Source organism: Rhineura floridana, chromosome 2, assembly GCF_030035675.1.
Source record: "Rhineura floridana isolate rRhiFlo1 chromosome 2, rRhiFlo1.hap2, whole genome shotgun sequence".
Taxonomy (NCBI): Eukaryota; Metazoa; Chordata; class Lepidosauria; order Squamata; family Rhineuridae; genus Rhineura; species Rhineura floridana.
Window position 1 is genome coordinate 78,366,505 of NC_084481.1, and position 17,704 is coordinate 78,384,208.

Genomic DNA, 17,704 nt, shown 5'->3' on the forward strand with positions numbered 1-17,704 from the left:
TTCTGGTAAAGGCCATTTGTGTGTGAAGGCAGGCAGCACATCATTTCTCCCTTCCAAGGCTGTGCATGTGGAGCTTTTTCTAGAAAAGCTGACATTTTGCTAATTGGCTATGACAGGACTTTAGCTTTATTAAAAGGGTTATTTAGTAGGTGCAAAGCCATCATCTGAAGTATACAGTTGTCCCACTTAGGTGTACTACCTTCTTAAAAAGTGCTGCAGGTTCAGGTTATGTTCAAATCTGGATCATTGTTGTTTCATTACAAACAAATTTAAGGGTTGGTTCTAGCGTAGCGCTCCTTGAATGTTCCATCAGTGCCAGGATTTCTGTTTGCGCAACAGAATGTCCTCCACCGCCTGCCGCCTAAATCTGTTCCTCGAATTCCCCCAACCCTCTGAAGCAGGGGAGGAGTCCCATTGTGCAAGCAGAAATCCTTATTCATTGCACAAGCAGAAATGCCCATTCTTTGAACAGCACCCAAAATCTGGAATGTTTCTGCTATTGCTGCTGGAGCTATTAAAATTATGTCCTTGATTACTTTCCCGCCTGTAAAACCCAGTGCTAAGCAATTTTGTTTCTTTCCCATTGGCACCAGCCTGCAGCCATAATTGTTCATTTTCTCTGTTTTTCTGTTTGTTTTTTTGTACCATATACTGCAGGATGGGTGGTATTATGTGTTATGATAATGCAGCTTGTGTCAGGCAATGTATTCTATTAACTTGCTACCACTACTTAGTTTAATTCAAATATGGGCATATTTACTCTAATGGAAGAAACAAAAGGGAAAAGCACCACGTAATGGACAAAAAAGAGAGGCAGGCTCTGGTGCTTGGTAAATGTATTGAGGCTCAACGCGTTTCGGAGTAATCCTTCCTCAGGAGCTACAAACAAAACAAACTAAAATCAATAACATGGAGACAACATCGTGGTTTGAGACTTATAGATATATATGGCAAAACACTTTTAAAGACCACATTCCATATAACATACTTCACATATGTAGTAAAAAATTGTCACAACATTAAAACTTGCATCTCTTGCATCTGTGTAAAGCAGCTCAAGCAAAGTGAATGCTATTGCTAGCCAGCAGCAACATGAAACTCTCTCGCCCTCCCCAAATACAACAAAGATAAGACCCTGTACTGACCAATGGAGACCAGTTTCTTTTTCTCTGCCTGCGCAGTTCAAATTCTTTATCCAGCTCCACACAAAACAGACACCACAGACCGAATTCTGATACTGCTGTTATCTATATTAAGTTATCCGTACTTCCAATATAGAGTGACACTGTACAATTTCTGTGTGTAAAAGGCAATTGAATTAAATTTGCAGTCAAGCCTACAAATTGAGATTTGAGTGGCGGTTTTCATTTTCTGCCTTTTTTTTTTTTTTAAGAAAATATTTGGGAAGAAAACCACATACTCTACTGGCTCCAAGGCTAGCACATGGTTCTTACCTCCCCTGCTCCCCAGTGCTTTTTAGGGGCATGGCTGAGAATGCTATACATTCTTCACTTAGATACACACACACTGCTTGCTCTAATGGTGGGGAGCCAAGGGCTCTTTTCCCAACCTTGGACACTTCCTTCTTGTCCCAGAATCCACCCTCCAAAGTCAGACCTCTTGTCTCCACCCTCAGAGAGGCAAGTAACATTCTGTTGTCCTGTGGGTGGGGTGGGACACCAGCATAGTGCCTGTGAGTACCTGCAAATGGTCAATAAATGTCCCCTCAAAAATCAGAACGCACGAGAGTTTGTTCTCCCTGCTCAGTTCCTGTTTTCACTAGCTTGGCCTGTGATACATGAACACAACCCTTTAAGCCACACTTCACTGGATGCCAGCATTGCTATCCCACCATCTCTTCTGAACAGAAGTACAGAGCTTCTCTGTGAATGAGCATGTTGGGGCTGGTGTAGGTCTGGTCCCCCCATTGGGGGTGTGTGGGCGGTGCAATCCCTGCACCATTTTTTGGCTTTGTGTCTTTCAAATTTGTCAGCCATTTTCTGTTATGCTATACACCCAGTGGCAGCCATTTTGTGACTGGCCCCATGACGCTCCCAGAATTCAACCTTTGGGCCAGTGAACATATTTGGAGTGACTCCAGCCTCAGGATATTCTCCCTGGGGCCATAGAATTGCAGGGAAAGTAAACAATGTAAACATAAGAACATAAGAAGAGCCTGCTGGATCAGGCCAGTGGCCCATCTAGTCCAGCATCCTGTTCTCACAGTGGCCAACCAGGTGCCTGGGAAAAGCCCGCAAGCAGGACCCGAGTGCAAGAGCACTCTCCCCTCCTGAGGCTTCCGGCAACTGGTTTTCAGAAGCATGCTGCCTCTGACTAGGGTGGCAGAGCACAGCCATCATGGCTAGTAGCTATTGATAGCCCCGTCCTCCATGAATTTGTCTAATCTTCTTTTAAAGCCATCCAAGCTGGTGGCCATTACTGCATCTTGTGGGAGCAAATTCCATAGTTTAACTATGCGCTGAGTAAAGAAGTACTTCCTTTTGTCTGTCCTGAATCTTCCAACATTCAGCTTCTTTGAATGTCCACGAGTTCTAGTATTATGAGAGAGGGAGAAGAACTTTTCTCTATCCACTTTCTCAATGCCATGCATAATTTTATACACTTCTATCATGTCTCCTCTGACCCGCCTTTTCTCTAAACTAAAAAGTCCCAAATGCTGCAACCTTTCCTCATAAGGGAGTCGCTCCATCCCCTTGATCATTCTGGTTGCCCTCTTCTGAACCTTTTCCAACTCTATAATATCCTTTTTGAGATGAGGCGACCAGAACTGTACACAGTATTCCAAATGCGGCCGCACCATAGATTTATACAACGGCATTATGATATCGGCTGTTTTATTTTCAATACCTTTCCTAATTATCGCTAGCATGGAATTTGCCTTTTTCACAGCTGCCGCACACTGGGTCGACATTTTCATCGTGCTGTCCACTACAACCCCGAGGTCTCTCTCCTGGTCGGTCACCGCCAGTTCAGACCCCATGAGCGTATATGTGAAATTCAGATTTTTTGCTCCAATATGCATAATTTTACACTTGTTTATATTGAATTGCATTTGCCATTTTTCTGCCCATTCACTCAGTTTGGAGAGGTCTTTTTGGAGCTCTTCGCAATCCCTTTTTGTTTTAACAACCCTGAACAATTTAGTGTCGTCAGCAAACTTGGCCACTTCACTGCTCACTCCTAATTCTAGGTCATTAATGAACAAGTTGAAAAGTACAGGTCCCAATACCGATCCTTGAGGGACTCCACTTTCTACAGCCCTCCATTGGGAGAACTGTCCGTTTATTCCTACTCTCTGCTTTCTGCTTCTTAACCAATTCCTTATCCATAAGAGGACCTCTCCTCTTATTCCATGACTGCTAAGATTCCTCAGAAGCCTTTGGTGAGGTACCTTGTCAAACGCTTTTTGAAAGTCTAAGTTACACTATGTCCACTGGATCACCTCTATCTATATGCTTGTTGACACTCTCAAAGAATTCTAATAGGTTACTGAGACAGGACTTTCCCTTGCAGAAGCCATGCTGGCTCTGCTTCAGCAAGGCTTGTTCTTCTATGTGCTTAATTAATCTAGCTTTAATTATACTTTCTACCAGTTTTCCAGGGACAGAAGTTAAGCTAACTGGCCTGTAATTTCCGGGATCCCCTCTGGATCCCTTTTTGAAGATTGGCGTTACATTTGCCACTTTCCAGTCCTCAGGCACGGAGGAGGACCCAAGGGACAAGTTACATATTTTAGTTAGCAGATCAGCAATTTCACATTTGAGTTCTTTGAGAACTCTCGGGTGGATGCCATCCGGGCCCGGTGATTTGTCAGTTTTTATATTGTCCATTAAGCTTAGAACTTCCTCTCTCGTTACCACTATTTGTCTCAGTTCCTCAGAATCCCTTCCTGCAAATGTTAGTTCAGGTTCAGGGATCTGCCCTATATGTTCCACTGTGAAGACAGATGCAAAGAATTCATTTAGCTTCTCTGCAATCTCCTTATCGTTCTTTAGTACACCTTTGACTCCCTTATCATCCAAGGGTCCAATTGTCTCCCTAGATGGTCTCCTGCTTTGAATGTATTTATAGAATTTTTTGTTGTTGGTTTTTATGTTCTTAGCAATGTGCTCCTCAAAATCTTTTTTAGCATCCCTTATTGTCTTCTTGCATTTCTTTTGCCAGAGTTTATGTTCTTTTTTATTTTCTTCATTCGGACAAGACTTCCATTTTCTGAAGGAAGACTTTTTGCCTCTAAGAGCTTCCTTGACTTTGCTCGTTAACCGTGCTGGCATCTTCTTGGCCCTGGCGGTACCTTTTCTGATCTGCGGTATGCACTCCAGTTGAGCTTCTAATTAGTGTTTTTAAACAACTTCCAAGCATTTTCGAGTGATGTGACCCTCTGAACTTTGTTTTTCAGCTTTCTTTTTACCAATCCCCTCATTTTTGTGAAGTTTCCTCTTTTGAAGTCAAATGTGACCGTGTTGGATTTTCTTGGCAATTGGCCAGTTACATGTATGTTTAATTTAATAGCACTGTAGTCACTGCTCCCAATCAGTTCAACAACACTTACATCTCGCACCAGGTCCCGGTCCCCACTGAGGATTAAGTCCAGGGTTGCCGTCCCTCTGGTCGGTTCCATGACCAACTGATCTAGGGAATAGTCATTTAGAATATCTAGAAACTTTGCTTCTTTGTCATGACTGGAACACATATGCAGCCAGTCTATGTCCGGGTAGTTGAAGTCACCCATTACTACCACATTTCCTAGTTTGGATGCTTCCTCAATTTCATATCTCATCTCAAGGTCTCCCTGAGCATTTTGATCAGGGGGACGATAGATCGTTCCCAGTATTAAGTCCCTCCTGGGGCACGGTATCACCACCCACAACGATTCTGTGGAGGAGTCTGCCTCTTTTGGGGTTTCGAGCTTGCTGGATTCAATGCTTTCTTTCACGTATAGAGCGACTCCGCCACCAATACGTCCTTCCCTGTCCTTCCGATATAGTTTATATCCAGGGATAACCGTATCCCACTGGTTTTCTCCATTCCACCAGGTCTCGGTTATGCTCACTATATCAATGCTCTCCTCTAAGACCAAGCACTCCAGTTCTCCCATCTTGGTTCAGAGGCTCCTAGCATTAGCGTACAGGCACTTGTAAGCAGTGTCTCTCTTCAAGAGTCTTTGGCACTTGTGGTTAGGCCTGTGGTAATTTTGCTCTTCTGAATTTATATGCTGTGCCCCTGCTCTCACAATGCCTACTTCTAGGCCTACCCCTTTTAAAATTTCATCATTTCTTTGGTCTTTATCCCAGGGGGGAGGTTTATTCCGAACCGGACCTTTCTCAGCTCCTGTCGGGTTTCCCCCCTCAGTCAGTTTAAAAGCTGCTCTGCTACCTTTTTAATTTTAAGTGCCAGCAGTCTGGTTCCATTCTGGTTCAAGTGGAGCCCGTCCTTTTTGTACAGGCCCGGCTTGTCCCAAAATGTTCCCCAGTGCCTAACAAATCCGAACCCTTCCACCCGACACCATCGTCTCATCCACGCATTGAGACTGCGAAGCTGGGCCTGTCTGGCTGGTCCTGCGCGTGGAACTGGTAGCATTTCAGAGAAAGCCACCTTGGAGGTCCTGGCTTTCAGCATCCTACCTAGCAACCTAAATTTTGCTTCCAGGACCTCACGGCTGCATTTCCCCATGTCGTTGGTGCCAACATGCACCACGACCACTGACTCCTCCCCAGCACTGTCTACCAAACTATCTAAACGACGGGCGATATCCGCAACCTTCGCACCAGGCAGGCAAAACACCTTGCAGTCTACACGCCCATCACACACCCCACTGTCTATGTTCCTAATGATCGAATCACCCACTACAAGGATCCCTCCACCCCCTGGAGATATATCCTCGGCACGAGAGGATAGCTGCTCATCCCCCAAGGAATGGGTCCCTTCTAAGGGATCATTTCCCTCTTCCTCGGCTGGATGCTCTCCTTCCCCGAGACCATCGTTCTCCATGATAGCAGGAGAGCTATCATCGTTGGAGTGGGACACAGCTATAACATCCCTGAAGGCCTCCTCCACACACCTCTCTGCCTCTCTCCGCTTTTTAAACCCTGAGAATTTACACTAACTTTTCTGTAATGGTCATGAGAATTACTAATGCAAGAAAAGAGGGAAACAATTATGACTCTTGAATAAATGAGTAAAGTTATGGAAGAAATCACATTGATCAAACTTAATATACAAGATATAGTAACATGATAGTAATGGCAAGATAGAAACTGGTCATGGTTATTTGGGGGCACCTCCCTCCTACCACTTGTTATATTGAATGACATCCACTTTTTTTTAACCATGGTTATTTGGGGGCACGTGCTAATAAATGAGTTTAAATCGAATCATTAATTTATGTACTAAATTGATTAGCTTATGTTGTAAATCTTCATTCTCAAAAAGAGTAGTTTAATGTTTCATAAAATGAAAGTTTTTAAAACAAGCTTTAAAAACATTTTTTTAAAGGTGTTGTTATTGTTATTATTACACTTGTATACCGCCCCATAGCCGAAGCTATTCAAAGCAGGCAACTGACCAATTATCCGAACTCAGGACCCACAGCATCTCCATCTTGCTAGGATTCATAATAAGTTTATTGGCTCTCATCCAACCAGTAGTTCAGGGCTTGCACGGCCTCTCCCAATTCAGATGTTACGAACAAGGAATGTATTCAGAGTGGCATACTTGTCACATTTCATTTTAAGTGTATTGTAGTATATTTTTTCAATTCATTCTTCCCCACCCAGCCAATTTCTAGACTGTTCTTCCTCAAAAAGCAATATTGAACTTACTTATGAACTTGCATCCCTCAACACTATTAGATGGGGAGGCTCAGAGCCCAGATTATAAAGTGATTTCTGCTTTGTGTTAGCAGCAAATGAATATAACGGTGCATACAGCAGGTGTAATGATGCTAGTTCACTAAAAAAAATGATCTCCTGATGGAAAATAATGGGAAACGTAACAGAATACAACAGTAAATACTAACATTCACCTTCCTGCTATAAGCTTACAGACTTTTATCTAAGTGGCCATTTTATTATGTATTCATATTTTATAATTAAAAAGTCAGAAAGAGACAATAAAAGATGGGTTAGAGGTTGTGTAAGGCTCCTGTACATACCAATGAGTATGAAAGTTTGTATTTTTTTGGTGAGCTTTTCAACTGAAAAATCTGAAAACAGAGCATGGGTGATATAGTGCATCCTTACCAATCTTCAATAACAAATCATGGAGGGGGTGAAATATTGTGCTAGGTAAGTGTGATGACTGTAGAGTGTTTCCAGTTATGAACAAAAGTAGCAATGGAACAAATACTGTTTGAAATTGTTTATGAAGGAAACACACTGAACATTCCAATAACAATTTACTTATTTAAATTCTTTACAAATCGAGCATTTTTATAACATTTATTATTAAGAGGTAAGACAAAGCTAATTTTCAAGGCAACTCTCATTACCATAATGGCATAATTACAAGAAACAAGTTTTAATGTAGGCATTTGAAATATCACAAAGTCAGTAACATAATTCATAACCTGGCAGGGGAAGAAAACTAACAAGTGGCAGTTGTTGGGCTGAATCTAGTAAGATTTATTCTATTTAATGATTGTTCTGAACACCTTTAAAGTATATCTTCAAAGCAAGGTCAGGAGCTGTCTGCCTCCAATGTTTCTCTTGGGTTATCTAACCACTTAGCAACTAATTTCCCCTAGTTGTTGGGAATAATAGGAACAAAAGAAATTAGCTGCCAAGAAGAGGCAACAAGCAGTTTGTGTGGCACCTTAAAGCCTAACAAGTTTATTACGGCATAAGGTTTTGTGCATAGAGTCAATTTCATCAGATACGTGAAGCATTATCACCTCATTTGGCAGGTATACCAGCATAGATGCAGCTAAAGAGAAAATTGTAAACAAGGGTGTCAACTGGCAATGAAAAGCAAAAAGTATCTGACAATTTCATTACAGTTTGCATGTACACAAAACAAAATCACAACTGTTGAGAACAAAAGTCACACCTGTAGCGTAAGAGGGAGCCATCCTCTTTATTCATACCCAAACAGATAAAATCAAACATCCTGTTGCCCCTCTGGAAGCTGCTAAGGACAGGGATTGAGAAAAAAGCCCAGGTTTCTTCTTCCCTGTGCTTGACAGCGATGTCCTTCAGCTTGCTTTGCCTATTGTCAAGAATATTCAGTTATCAACAGAGGTGGTTGCTTCTCATGTAGCAAGCACAATGTGTTGATTGCTTCTTGGAAGTACCCATTACTAGAAATGTACTCTCTTCCTTGTTCACACTCTCCCACTTTCTCACAGGAACCTGAACTATTTCTTAAAGCTTCAGAGGGCAATGTGCTTCTGTGGGAAGGATCTGTTGCTTTGAAGTGGCCTTTGTTTTAACAGTGGCTTTATATGCAGCCATCTAGCAGGAGATAAAATCATACCGCTGATTTCTGCATTTCAGACTGCTACCAAAGGCACAGAAGGAATCCATACTATTTTTTTATAGTCAGCTGGCAACTTTACCCAGAAATTAACCCAAAAATGAAAATTAAACTATCTATGCCTGGTGTTTCAAAGGGCCTTTGTTTTGTATTTAGTCCCCTTGCTAACCAGCAAACTATCAGAGTGAGTAACAAGTTTTCAGAGGAAACTCTTGCAATAAATATATGCCTATTTTGTTTTAAGAACAAGTTCATTACTAAAAAAAAAAATTCTCCAGAAATAAAGTTAGATACATTATTTCCTGCTAAGCACCTGAGAAAAATTATTTGCCATTATGCAGAGATAAGGCAGGCTGCTCATGCAGAGTGTAAAGATAAACCACTACAAACAAGACCACGAGTCTAAAAAATAGGATGGGAGGCACAGTGGTGCAGTTAAAAATTTCCTGAAACTCCATTAGAAGTATGTATAGGAGAACAAGCACAGAAAATAAGGGTAGTTCCACATTACAGAACTCCATTGGCTGCTTTGCAACATCTGGTGCAACTCCACCACCCCAAAACAAAAGCAGTTTTTCACTGGACAACTGTTTGCAGGGACAACACAGATCTCCAGCCCCACAGGGAGCAGGAAAAGGACTGGATAGGTTGCAGTGAAAAAGTGCATAGAGCAAAGGTGAAGTACTTGCCCCTGCTGAAGCTATTATCCGTAGAAGCAGCAGCCATGGGTGGTGGTGGTGGTTTTTAACACGTATTCATGTGTCGTTCCACCCAACTGACGGAACACTTCAGAAATGTAGTGTAGAACAAAGTAGACACTCTAGAGTAGACCATCCTTGCATGTATTTACGCATTGCCTTAGGAGATGGCATGTGGTTGACCACTATGAAAACAGGATAGTGGACTAGAAGGGACACTGATGCAGCAGGCTCTTATGTTCTTATGGCAGTACACATGGTTCTAACATACAGGCATACCCCACTTAAAGTAGCTTCACTTAAAGTAGCCTCGCTTGTACATGGGCCATACTCCACCATACCCCGCTTAAAGTACACGCGCTTCGCAATAAAGGACACTTTATTGGCATGACTCCGCTGCCATCTAGTGGTGATTGCGTGCAGTACAAGTGAAGATAATTGCTTCACTTTAAGTGCATTTTCACTTAAAGTACACTCTCCGGTCCCATTGCGTACGTTAAAGTGGGGTATGCCTGTATTACACACCCCATTTTAATTTCAGCATCTTTAAGTCATTTCTATGTACAGTAAAATCAACATGTTCTCTACATCTTAAGTTGACATCACCTCGAATTCCAGAACTCTCATTACAAGAGTCAAAATTATTGTAGTCTTTGGGTTGGTCTTTCACAGTCCAATCCACTTCCTGTGTAGCTTGGAAGAATTTGATAACCTGCATATGGTGAGTGGTGGCAACACCTGCCATCTCCAAAGATGGAGAATTATATTTTTGTATGTTTGTTGGTGTTCTTCTTACTTTGCTTCTTTCCTGTGTTACTAATGTTTCTACACAGAATCTAACCAAAATTTTTTATTTCCCTCATTATTCATCCTAGAAACCTGTGTCAAATTTATTTTTATTAATTTCAAAGCCTTTTTATTGGTCAATGTCATATGATGGTGAAGACAGCCTTTTGTGTTTCAAATGGGAGGTTATGTTCTATTTCTATCTTGGGTGCATTAATGGTTGAATCTGAAACTGCAGTTTGATGTAAAATCAGACTGATTACAATATGTTGCTATGTCAGCAATGACTCTAGCTGTTGGAAAAAAAGAGGATGCATGTTTTCAGCCTGCTATGTTCAAACCACTTCATTTAAGGCAAGGTGGGCACGGTCAATTAAAAACATAGAGCACACCTAGAATTTTGCTAGAATATATTTCACCTCCCACTGTTTTATCTTGTGCAAATTGAGACACTCCTGATGTCTACTGGAGACTATTCTGCAGAATAGTCAGTGCAATTATTCCACAATTATTTTTGGAGTTTTTTTGTGTAAATTTTGCAAAGCGTTGCTGTACTTCACATATTCACAGAAATAGAAACAAAAGAAAATGATTTCCTATAGGACACTTCACTACAATTGCAAAGTAAATCAGACATATATAAAGTGACCATCTGAACTATATCAACTGTCTTAATAATGTTGCTTCCTCCCTGCTAAAACAAGATCAGCACAGCACATGTCTTGTTTCTATTATTTGGGCTGATTGCAGGTGTTGCCACCACTCACCATATGCTCAGAAGAGGCACATTACCAAATTCTTCCAAGCTACACAGGAAGTGGATTGGACTGTGAAAGACCAACCCAAATGGTGTTTGCATTTTGACAAATTTGTAAGGTAGTACATTATCTCAGAGAGGTCAGGTCTCCTGCTCCCCTCGTGCATTCACTCTAGCTGCCCAATTTCCCTGTAAAGTTTGATAGAAATATCTGTGGGCTATAGGTACGTTCTTAAACTGCAAGGTTTTTTGCATATTAGTGAATTTCCCTTCTTTTTAATCCGGGAGGTAAGAAATGGGATCCTGTGCAAGTTTGCTGAGAATGGATTGATCATTTGCATGCTTATTGAGTTCAGTGGGATTCACTCCCCTGCAATTACGCTTAGGATAGATGAAACTGACCACAGGGGATGGGGAGGGAAGGAGGAGAGGAAAGGCAGAGGGAAGGAGGGGAATGGGAGCTGGCAGGAGGGGGAGGGGAGGACAAGGACAGGTTTGATCATTTGCATGTTTACTGAGTTCAGTGGGATTTACTCCTGTGCAATCATGCTTAGAATAGGTAAAACTGACCAGGGAGGGAGGGAGGGCTGGAGTGGGCAAGGGAGGAGGAAGAGGGTTGGGAAGGAGGAAGAGAGAGAAGAGGGGAAGGAGAGAAAAAGGTCTGATCATTTGCATGCTTATTGAGTTAAATGGGATTTACTCCTATGCAATCATGGTAAGGATAAGTAAAGCTGACCATGGGGGGGGGGAGGAGCAGATTGGAGGGGGGAGGGGAGGGCAGGTTGGGTCATTTGTTTGCTTATAGAGTTCAGTGGTATTTACTCCCATGCAATCATGCTTAAGATAGGTAAAACACCATGGGGAGGGGGAGGAAAGGGAAGGGGAAGGAGGGGATCGGAAGGGGATGGGCAAGAGGGAGAAGGGCGGGTGGGTTTGATCATTTGCATACTTTTTGAGTTCAATGGGATTTATTTCTGTGCAATCATGTTTGAAAATGGAAATGCACTCGGGCCCTGCTTGCGGGCTTTCCCCAGGCACCTGGTTGGCCACTGTGAGAACAGGATGCTGGACTAGATGGGCCACTGGCCTGATCCAGCAGGCTCTTCTTATGTTCTTACATTCTTAAATGGACTGCCTTCAAGTCAATCCTGACTTATGGCGACCCTATGAATAGGGTTTTCATGGTAAACGGTATTCAGAGGGTGTTTATCATTGCCTTCCTCTGAGGCTGAGAAGCAGTGACTGGTCCAAGGTCACTCTGTGAGCTTCATAGCTGTGTGGGGATTTGAACTTGGTATCCCAGATTGTAGTCCAACACTGACCTGGGGGAGGGGCAGGGAGGGTAGGAGAAGGGAGGAGATTGGGTGGGCACTGGGCAGAGGGGAAGCCCCTTTCCGAAAGGAAAACGTGATCAGTATCATTGCTTTTCAGTGTTTCCTCACCTTTTTATTCTACAGCAGGCACATGTAGCCTCCCATCAAAATTTAAACCAAAGCTGTCTCTGGCAACATCCACACCAGGCCTTTATTTCACTTGGACAGTCATGGCTTCTCTCAAAGAATCCTGGGAAGTGTAGTTATTGAAGGGTGCTGAGAGTTGCTAGGAGACACCCTGTTCCCCTCCCAGACCTTCAGAGTGGCTGACTGTTAAACCAGTCTGGCCACTGGAGCTCTGTCAGTGGAATAGGAGTTTCCTCTCAGCACCCTTCACAAACTACACTTCCCAGGATTATTTGGGGGAAGCCATGACTGTCTCATGTGAAATCAAAGTCTGGTGTGGGTGTGGCCCCCTGATTATCCAAGCCCAGCAGCTGTGAGTCTTTCTTTTAGAACACTGACAGTTGGTTCTTACAGATGCCCGAAACGATCGTTCAGTTCAATGCAAAATTTCCTAAATTAATTAAAAATCAGCCAGGCATTTTTTTAACTGTTAAACTGCAAGATGAAGGTCAGAGTATGGGGCAAGATTCCAGGTACTCTGTGAACATGGGTGATTTTAAATGGATTTCAACAGATTATGAGAAGTCTTGATTATGAGAAGTCTTGACAGAAAAAAAGTCCAAAAGGGCTCTGGGTTTCTCTCTCTCTTTTTAGACTTTGAATTCTCTGTTCTCTCTGACTGTTTTGTGTATCACCATGAAAATTTAGAGGGTTGTTAAGCAAGCGTTTCTGAGTTCAGGACTAAGTTTTGTAAGGTTTTGTTTTGAAATGAGCTTATGGGAAGCATCAGAATGGCATGGGGGGTATTTTCAATTTAACATTGCGGAATGTGAAAAATCCACATTGGCAATTCTATGGGCCATCAACCTTTCTTTTGTAAAGTTTTTAAATTTCTGAATTCCGATGTGATAGAAATATATTATGCTCATTTGGACCGTAATTTTATTCATTTCTTGGACAGGGAACCAAGACATGCCTTCAACTGTAATAACTTATTTTCTGAAAGTAATAAGATACTCTGGGTAAGCCTGAGCATCATAAAATATGACAAACATTGATGGATTAGCCATATTGTCAGTCACACTGTCATAAAGTTCAAAGCCTCCACTGTTTTTTGGCGGTGGAGTAATTTGTCCATGTTTTCCAACACAATAATCCCCAGTGAGAACCCGAGCAAGATACATGTATTTTCTGCCATTACTGTCTGGTGTGGAATATGAATCTTGTGCAGAATAGCTTGCATTGACAGCAAAATAGGTTCCATTGCCAATCATTGCAGCTGAAACAAAGAAACAAAAAAAGAAACTTGAGTCTCAGAAGAAAAACAACATCTTAGACAACTAATGGAAAACACATTATCAGCGCTTCAGCTTTCAGGAATGAATTGCAACTTTAAATAATAGATATAAATGTATTTATTTATCCAAAAATATTTGTGTATTACTATTCATAAAAAAATATCAAAGCAGTTTACAAGCTAGGATATAAGGGTTCAGGCGGTCCCTAAGGTCCCTTGGACCTAAATTGTTCAGGGCTTTATAAATTAATACAAGAACCTTGAACCTGGCTCGGTAGCAGATGGGCAGTCAGGGCAGATGCTTTTTTAAAAGAGGTGTCATATGTTGTCAACCATATGCTCCCATCAGCAATCTGGCTGCCGCATTTTGCACCAGCTGGAGCTTCTGAGATAGGCCCAAAGGCAGACACACATACAGCACATTGCAGTAATCCAGCTTTGAGGTTACCAATGCATGAACAACTATCCTTGTGCAGGAACGACCATAGTTGGCAAACCAGATAAAGCTGGTAAAAGGCACTCCTAGCCGCAGAGGGCACTTGGGCCTCTAATGAAAGCGATGTATCCAGGAGTACCCCCAAGATGAGTGCTTATCCACTTACCTGCACAAATGTAGTTTTTTTTAAAAAAAGAATCAGCATAATGCTACTTGCCTTCTCACAACAATGGCCATTATTTCACATTAATGTATTTATTTATTAAAATGTTTATATCCCATGCTTGATCAAAACAGACAAAAATATCACCCTTTCTACAGTTCTGTTGCTATCAACAGCCTAGGATCAATGTCCAGCTGTATTTCAGTATGAAGAAAGCTTTAAGTAGGATAAGATTGAAGGGTTGCATCCAGTACTTTTCCCACTAAGAACAGACCTATTGAAGTTAATGAGCATGACTAACGTAGGTTCAGTATTTCAATGGGTCTATTCTGTTCTGAGTATAACTTAGCTGGATGCAGCCCTAAAGCAGTAAGATCAGAAATGGGATCCCGCAATCAATATATTAAAATTTATTATTTATTTATTTATTTAATTAAGCTTATATACCGCCCGACTAGCAACAGCTCTCTGGGCGGTGAACATTAAAAATACAATAAAAATAACACAAAACTGTACAGTCTAAAATCAAAATATAATAATTTAGAATTAACAGGAATTAAAATGCCTCAGAGAAGAGAAAGGTTTTAACCTGGCGCCGAAAAGATGATAGTGTCGGCGCCAGGCGCACCTCCTCAGGGAAACCATTCCATAGTTCGGGGGCCACCACTGAGAAGGCCCTACATCTTGTCACCACTCTCCGGGCTTCCCTATGAGTTGGAACCCGGAGGACGGCCTTCGTAGTAGACCGTAGTGTACGGGCCGGTTCATATTGGGAGAGGCGTTCCGACAGATATCGTGGTCCCGCGCCGTATAAGGCTTTATAGGTAAGTACCAACACTTTGAATCTGGCCCGGAAGCATATTGGAAGCCAGTGCAAACGGGCTAGCACAGGTGTTATATACTCAGACCGCTTAGTTCTTGTTAGCAGTCTGGCCGCCGCATTTTGCACTAGCTGTAGCTTCCGAATCGTCTTCAAAGGTAGCCCTACGTAAAGCGCATTGCACTAGTCCAGACGCGAGGTTACCATAGCATGTACCACTGATGAGAGGTCCTCCTTACTCAGATAGGGACGTAGCTGGGCTACCAACCGAAGTTGGTAGAACACATTCCGGGCCACCGAGGCTACATGAGCCTCAAGTGTGAGGGAAGAGTCTAAGATGACTCCCAGACTACGCACCTGTTCCTTTAGGGGGAGTGTAACCCCATCCAGGACAGGGTATATATCCACCATCCGATCAGAGAAACCATCCACCAACAGCATCTCAGTCTTGTCAGGATTGAGTCTCAGTTTGTTAGTTCTCATCCAGTCCATTGTCGCAGCCAGACAACGGTTCAGCACGTCGACTGCCTCACCTGAAGAAGATGTAAAGGAGAAGTAGAGCTGCGTGTCATCAGCATACTGATGACAATGCACTCCAAAACTCCTGATGACCGCCCCCAGCGGCTTCATATAAATGTTAAAAAGCATGGGAGACAGAACCGAACCCTGCGGGACCCCACATTGGAGAACCCACGGTGTCGAGCAATGTTCCCCAAGCACTATCTTCTGGAGACGACCCGCTAAGTAGGAGCGGAACCACTGCCAAGCAGTGCCTCCAACTCCCAATTCCGCAAGCCTCTCCAGAAGGATACCATGGTCGATGGTATCAAAAGCCGCTGAGAGGTCAAGGAGAATTAACAGAGTTACACTCCCTCTGTCTCTCTCCCGACATAGATCATCAAACAGGGCGACCAAGGCAGTCTCAGTGCCAAAACCAGGCCTGAACCCCGATTGAAATGGATCTAGATAATCGGTTTCATCCAATAGCGCCTGGAGCTGGTCAGCAACCACACGTTCCAGGATCTTGCCCAGGAACGGAACATTGGCTACTGGTCTGTAGCTGCTGAAATCCTCTGGGTCCAAGGAAGGTTTCTTCAGGAGTGGTCTCACTGCCGCCTCTTTCAGACAGCCAGGGACCACTCCCTCTCATAAAGAGGCATTAATCACTTCCTTGGCCCAGCCAACTGTTCCTTCCTTGCTAGTTTTAATTAGCCAAGAGGGGCAAGGATCCAGTACCGAAGTGGTCGCAAGAACCTGTCCAAGCACCTTGTCCACATCCTCGAACTGAACCAACTGAAACTCATCCAACAAAACATGACAAGACTGTGCTCCGGACACCTCAGTAGGATTAACTGCTATTAAATAGGAGTCTAAGTCCCGGCGAATGCATGAGATCTTATGCTGGAAGTGTTCAGCAAATTTATTACATCGAGCTACCGATGTATCTGCCGTATCTTGTAGGCCTGGATGAAGTAGGCCATGAACCACTTTAAAAAGCTCCCGTGGGCGTGAGAGAGATGACTGAATAGTGGCGGCGAAATGTTGTTTTTTTGCCGCCCTCACCGCTCCTACATAGAGCTTAGTAGAAGCACGAACCAGCTCATAATTGCATTCGTCGGGAGTTCGTCTCCATCTCCGCTCAAGCCGCCTCCTGTCTTGTTTCATCGCTCTCAGCTCCGGAGTGTACCAAGGAGCTGTATGAGCTCTACATAGGAGAGGGTGCGCAGGAGCGATCGTGTCAGCAGCCCGGGTCATCTCTGCCTTAGGGTAGACTGTATGGTACTATAGTTAATTGTATTATCTTGAATGTATTTTACAGGAAGTAATCCTGCCAGACTAATCTTATCTCATTTTTAGGGGTAACCGACGTAGCAGACTGTGGGAATGCTGTGGACATAATGTATCTTGACTTCAGCAAAACATGTGACAAACTGACCCATAATATTCTGAATAGTAAACTAGCTGAATGTGGGCTGGATGGAACAACTATCAGGTGGATCCACAGTTGGCTAGAGAATCACACTCAGAGTGCTTAATCAATGGTTCCTTCGCAAACTGGGAGAAGGTAATGAGTAGGGTACCACATGACTCAAGTTCTGGGCCCAGTGCTCTTCAACATTTTTATTAATTACTTGGATGAGGAGGTGCAGAGAATGCTTATCAAATCTGCGGATGATACAACATTGGGAGGGACAGCTAATAATCTGGAAGACAGACACAAAGTTCAAAGTGATTTTGATAGGCTGGAACACTGGGCTGAAAACAACAATGAAATTTAACAGGGATAACTGCAAAGTTCTACACCTAGGAAAAAGAAACCAAATGCACAGTTAAGAGATGGGGGATACTTGGCTCAGCAATACTACATGCAAGAATGATCTTGGAATTGTTGATCACACCCTGAATATGAGCCAACATTGTGATGTGGCTGCAAAAAAGACAAATGCTGTTTTGTGCTGCATTAACAGACATATAGTTTCCAAATCATGTGAAGTACTAGTTCCCCTCTATTCAGCACTGGTTAGGCCTCACCTTGAGTACTGCGTCCAGTTCTGGACACCACACTTTAAGAACACTGCAGACACACTGGAACAGGTTCAAAGGAGGGCAATAAGGATTATAAGGGGACTGGAAACAAAGCCCCTGAGGAGAGACTGAAAGAACTGGATGTGTTTAGCCTTGAGAAGAATAACGGGAGATATGATAGTACTCTTCAGGTACTCGAAAGGTTGTCATGCAGAGGAGGGCCAGGATCTCTTCTCGATTGTCCCAGAATGCAGAACATGGAATAATGGACTCAAGTTACACGAAGCCA

General features: G+C 42.9%; 1 protein-coding gene across 2 annotated transcripts in view; it reads right to left on the reverse strand.

Annotated features, from left to right (window-relative positions):
• Window positions 1-7,368: 7,368 nt before the first annotated feature.
• Window positions 7,369-17,704, reverse strand: part of LOC133376592 (protein mono-ADP-ribosyltransferase PARP14-like) — a 56,175-nt gene continuing 45,839 nt past the window's right edge. For both annotated transcript variants that reach the window (XM_061609008.1, XM_061609009.1), the window contains exon 17: window positions 7,369-13,452. In XM_061609008.1, the coding sequence (XP_061464992.1) occupies window positions 13,166-13,452 (287 nt within the window). In that variant the 3' untranslated portion in view covers window positions 7,369-13,165. The remainder of the gene's footprint in view (window positions 13,453-17,704) is intronic.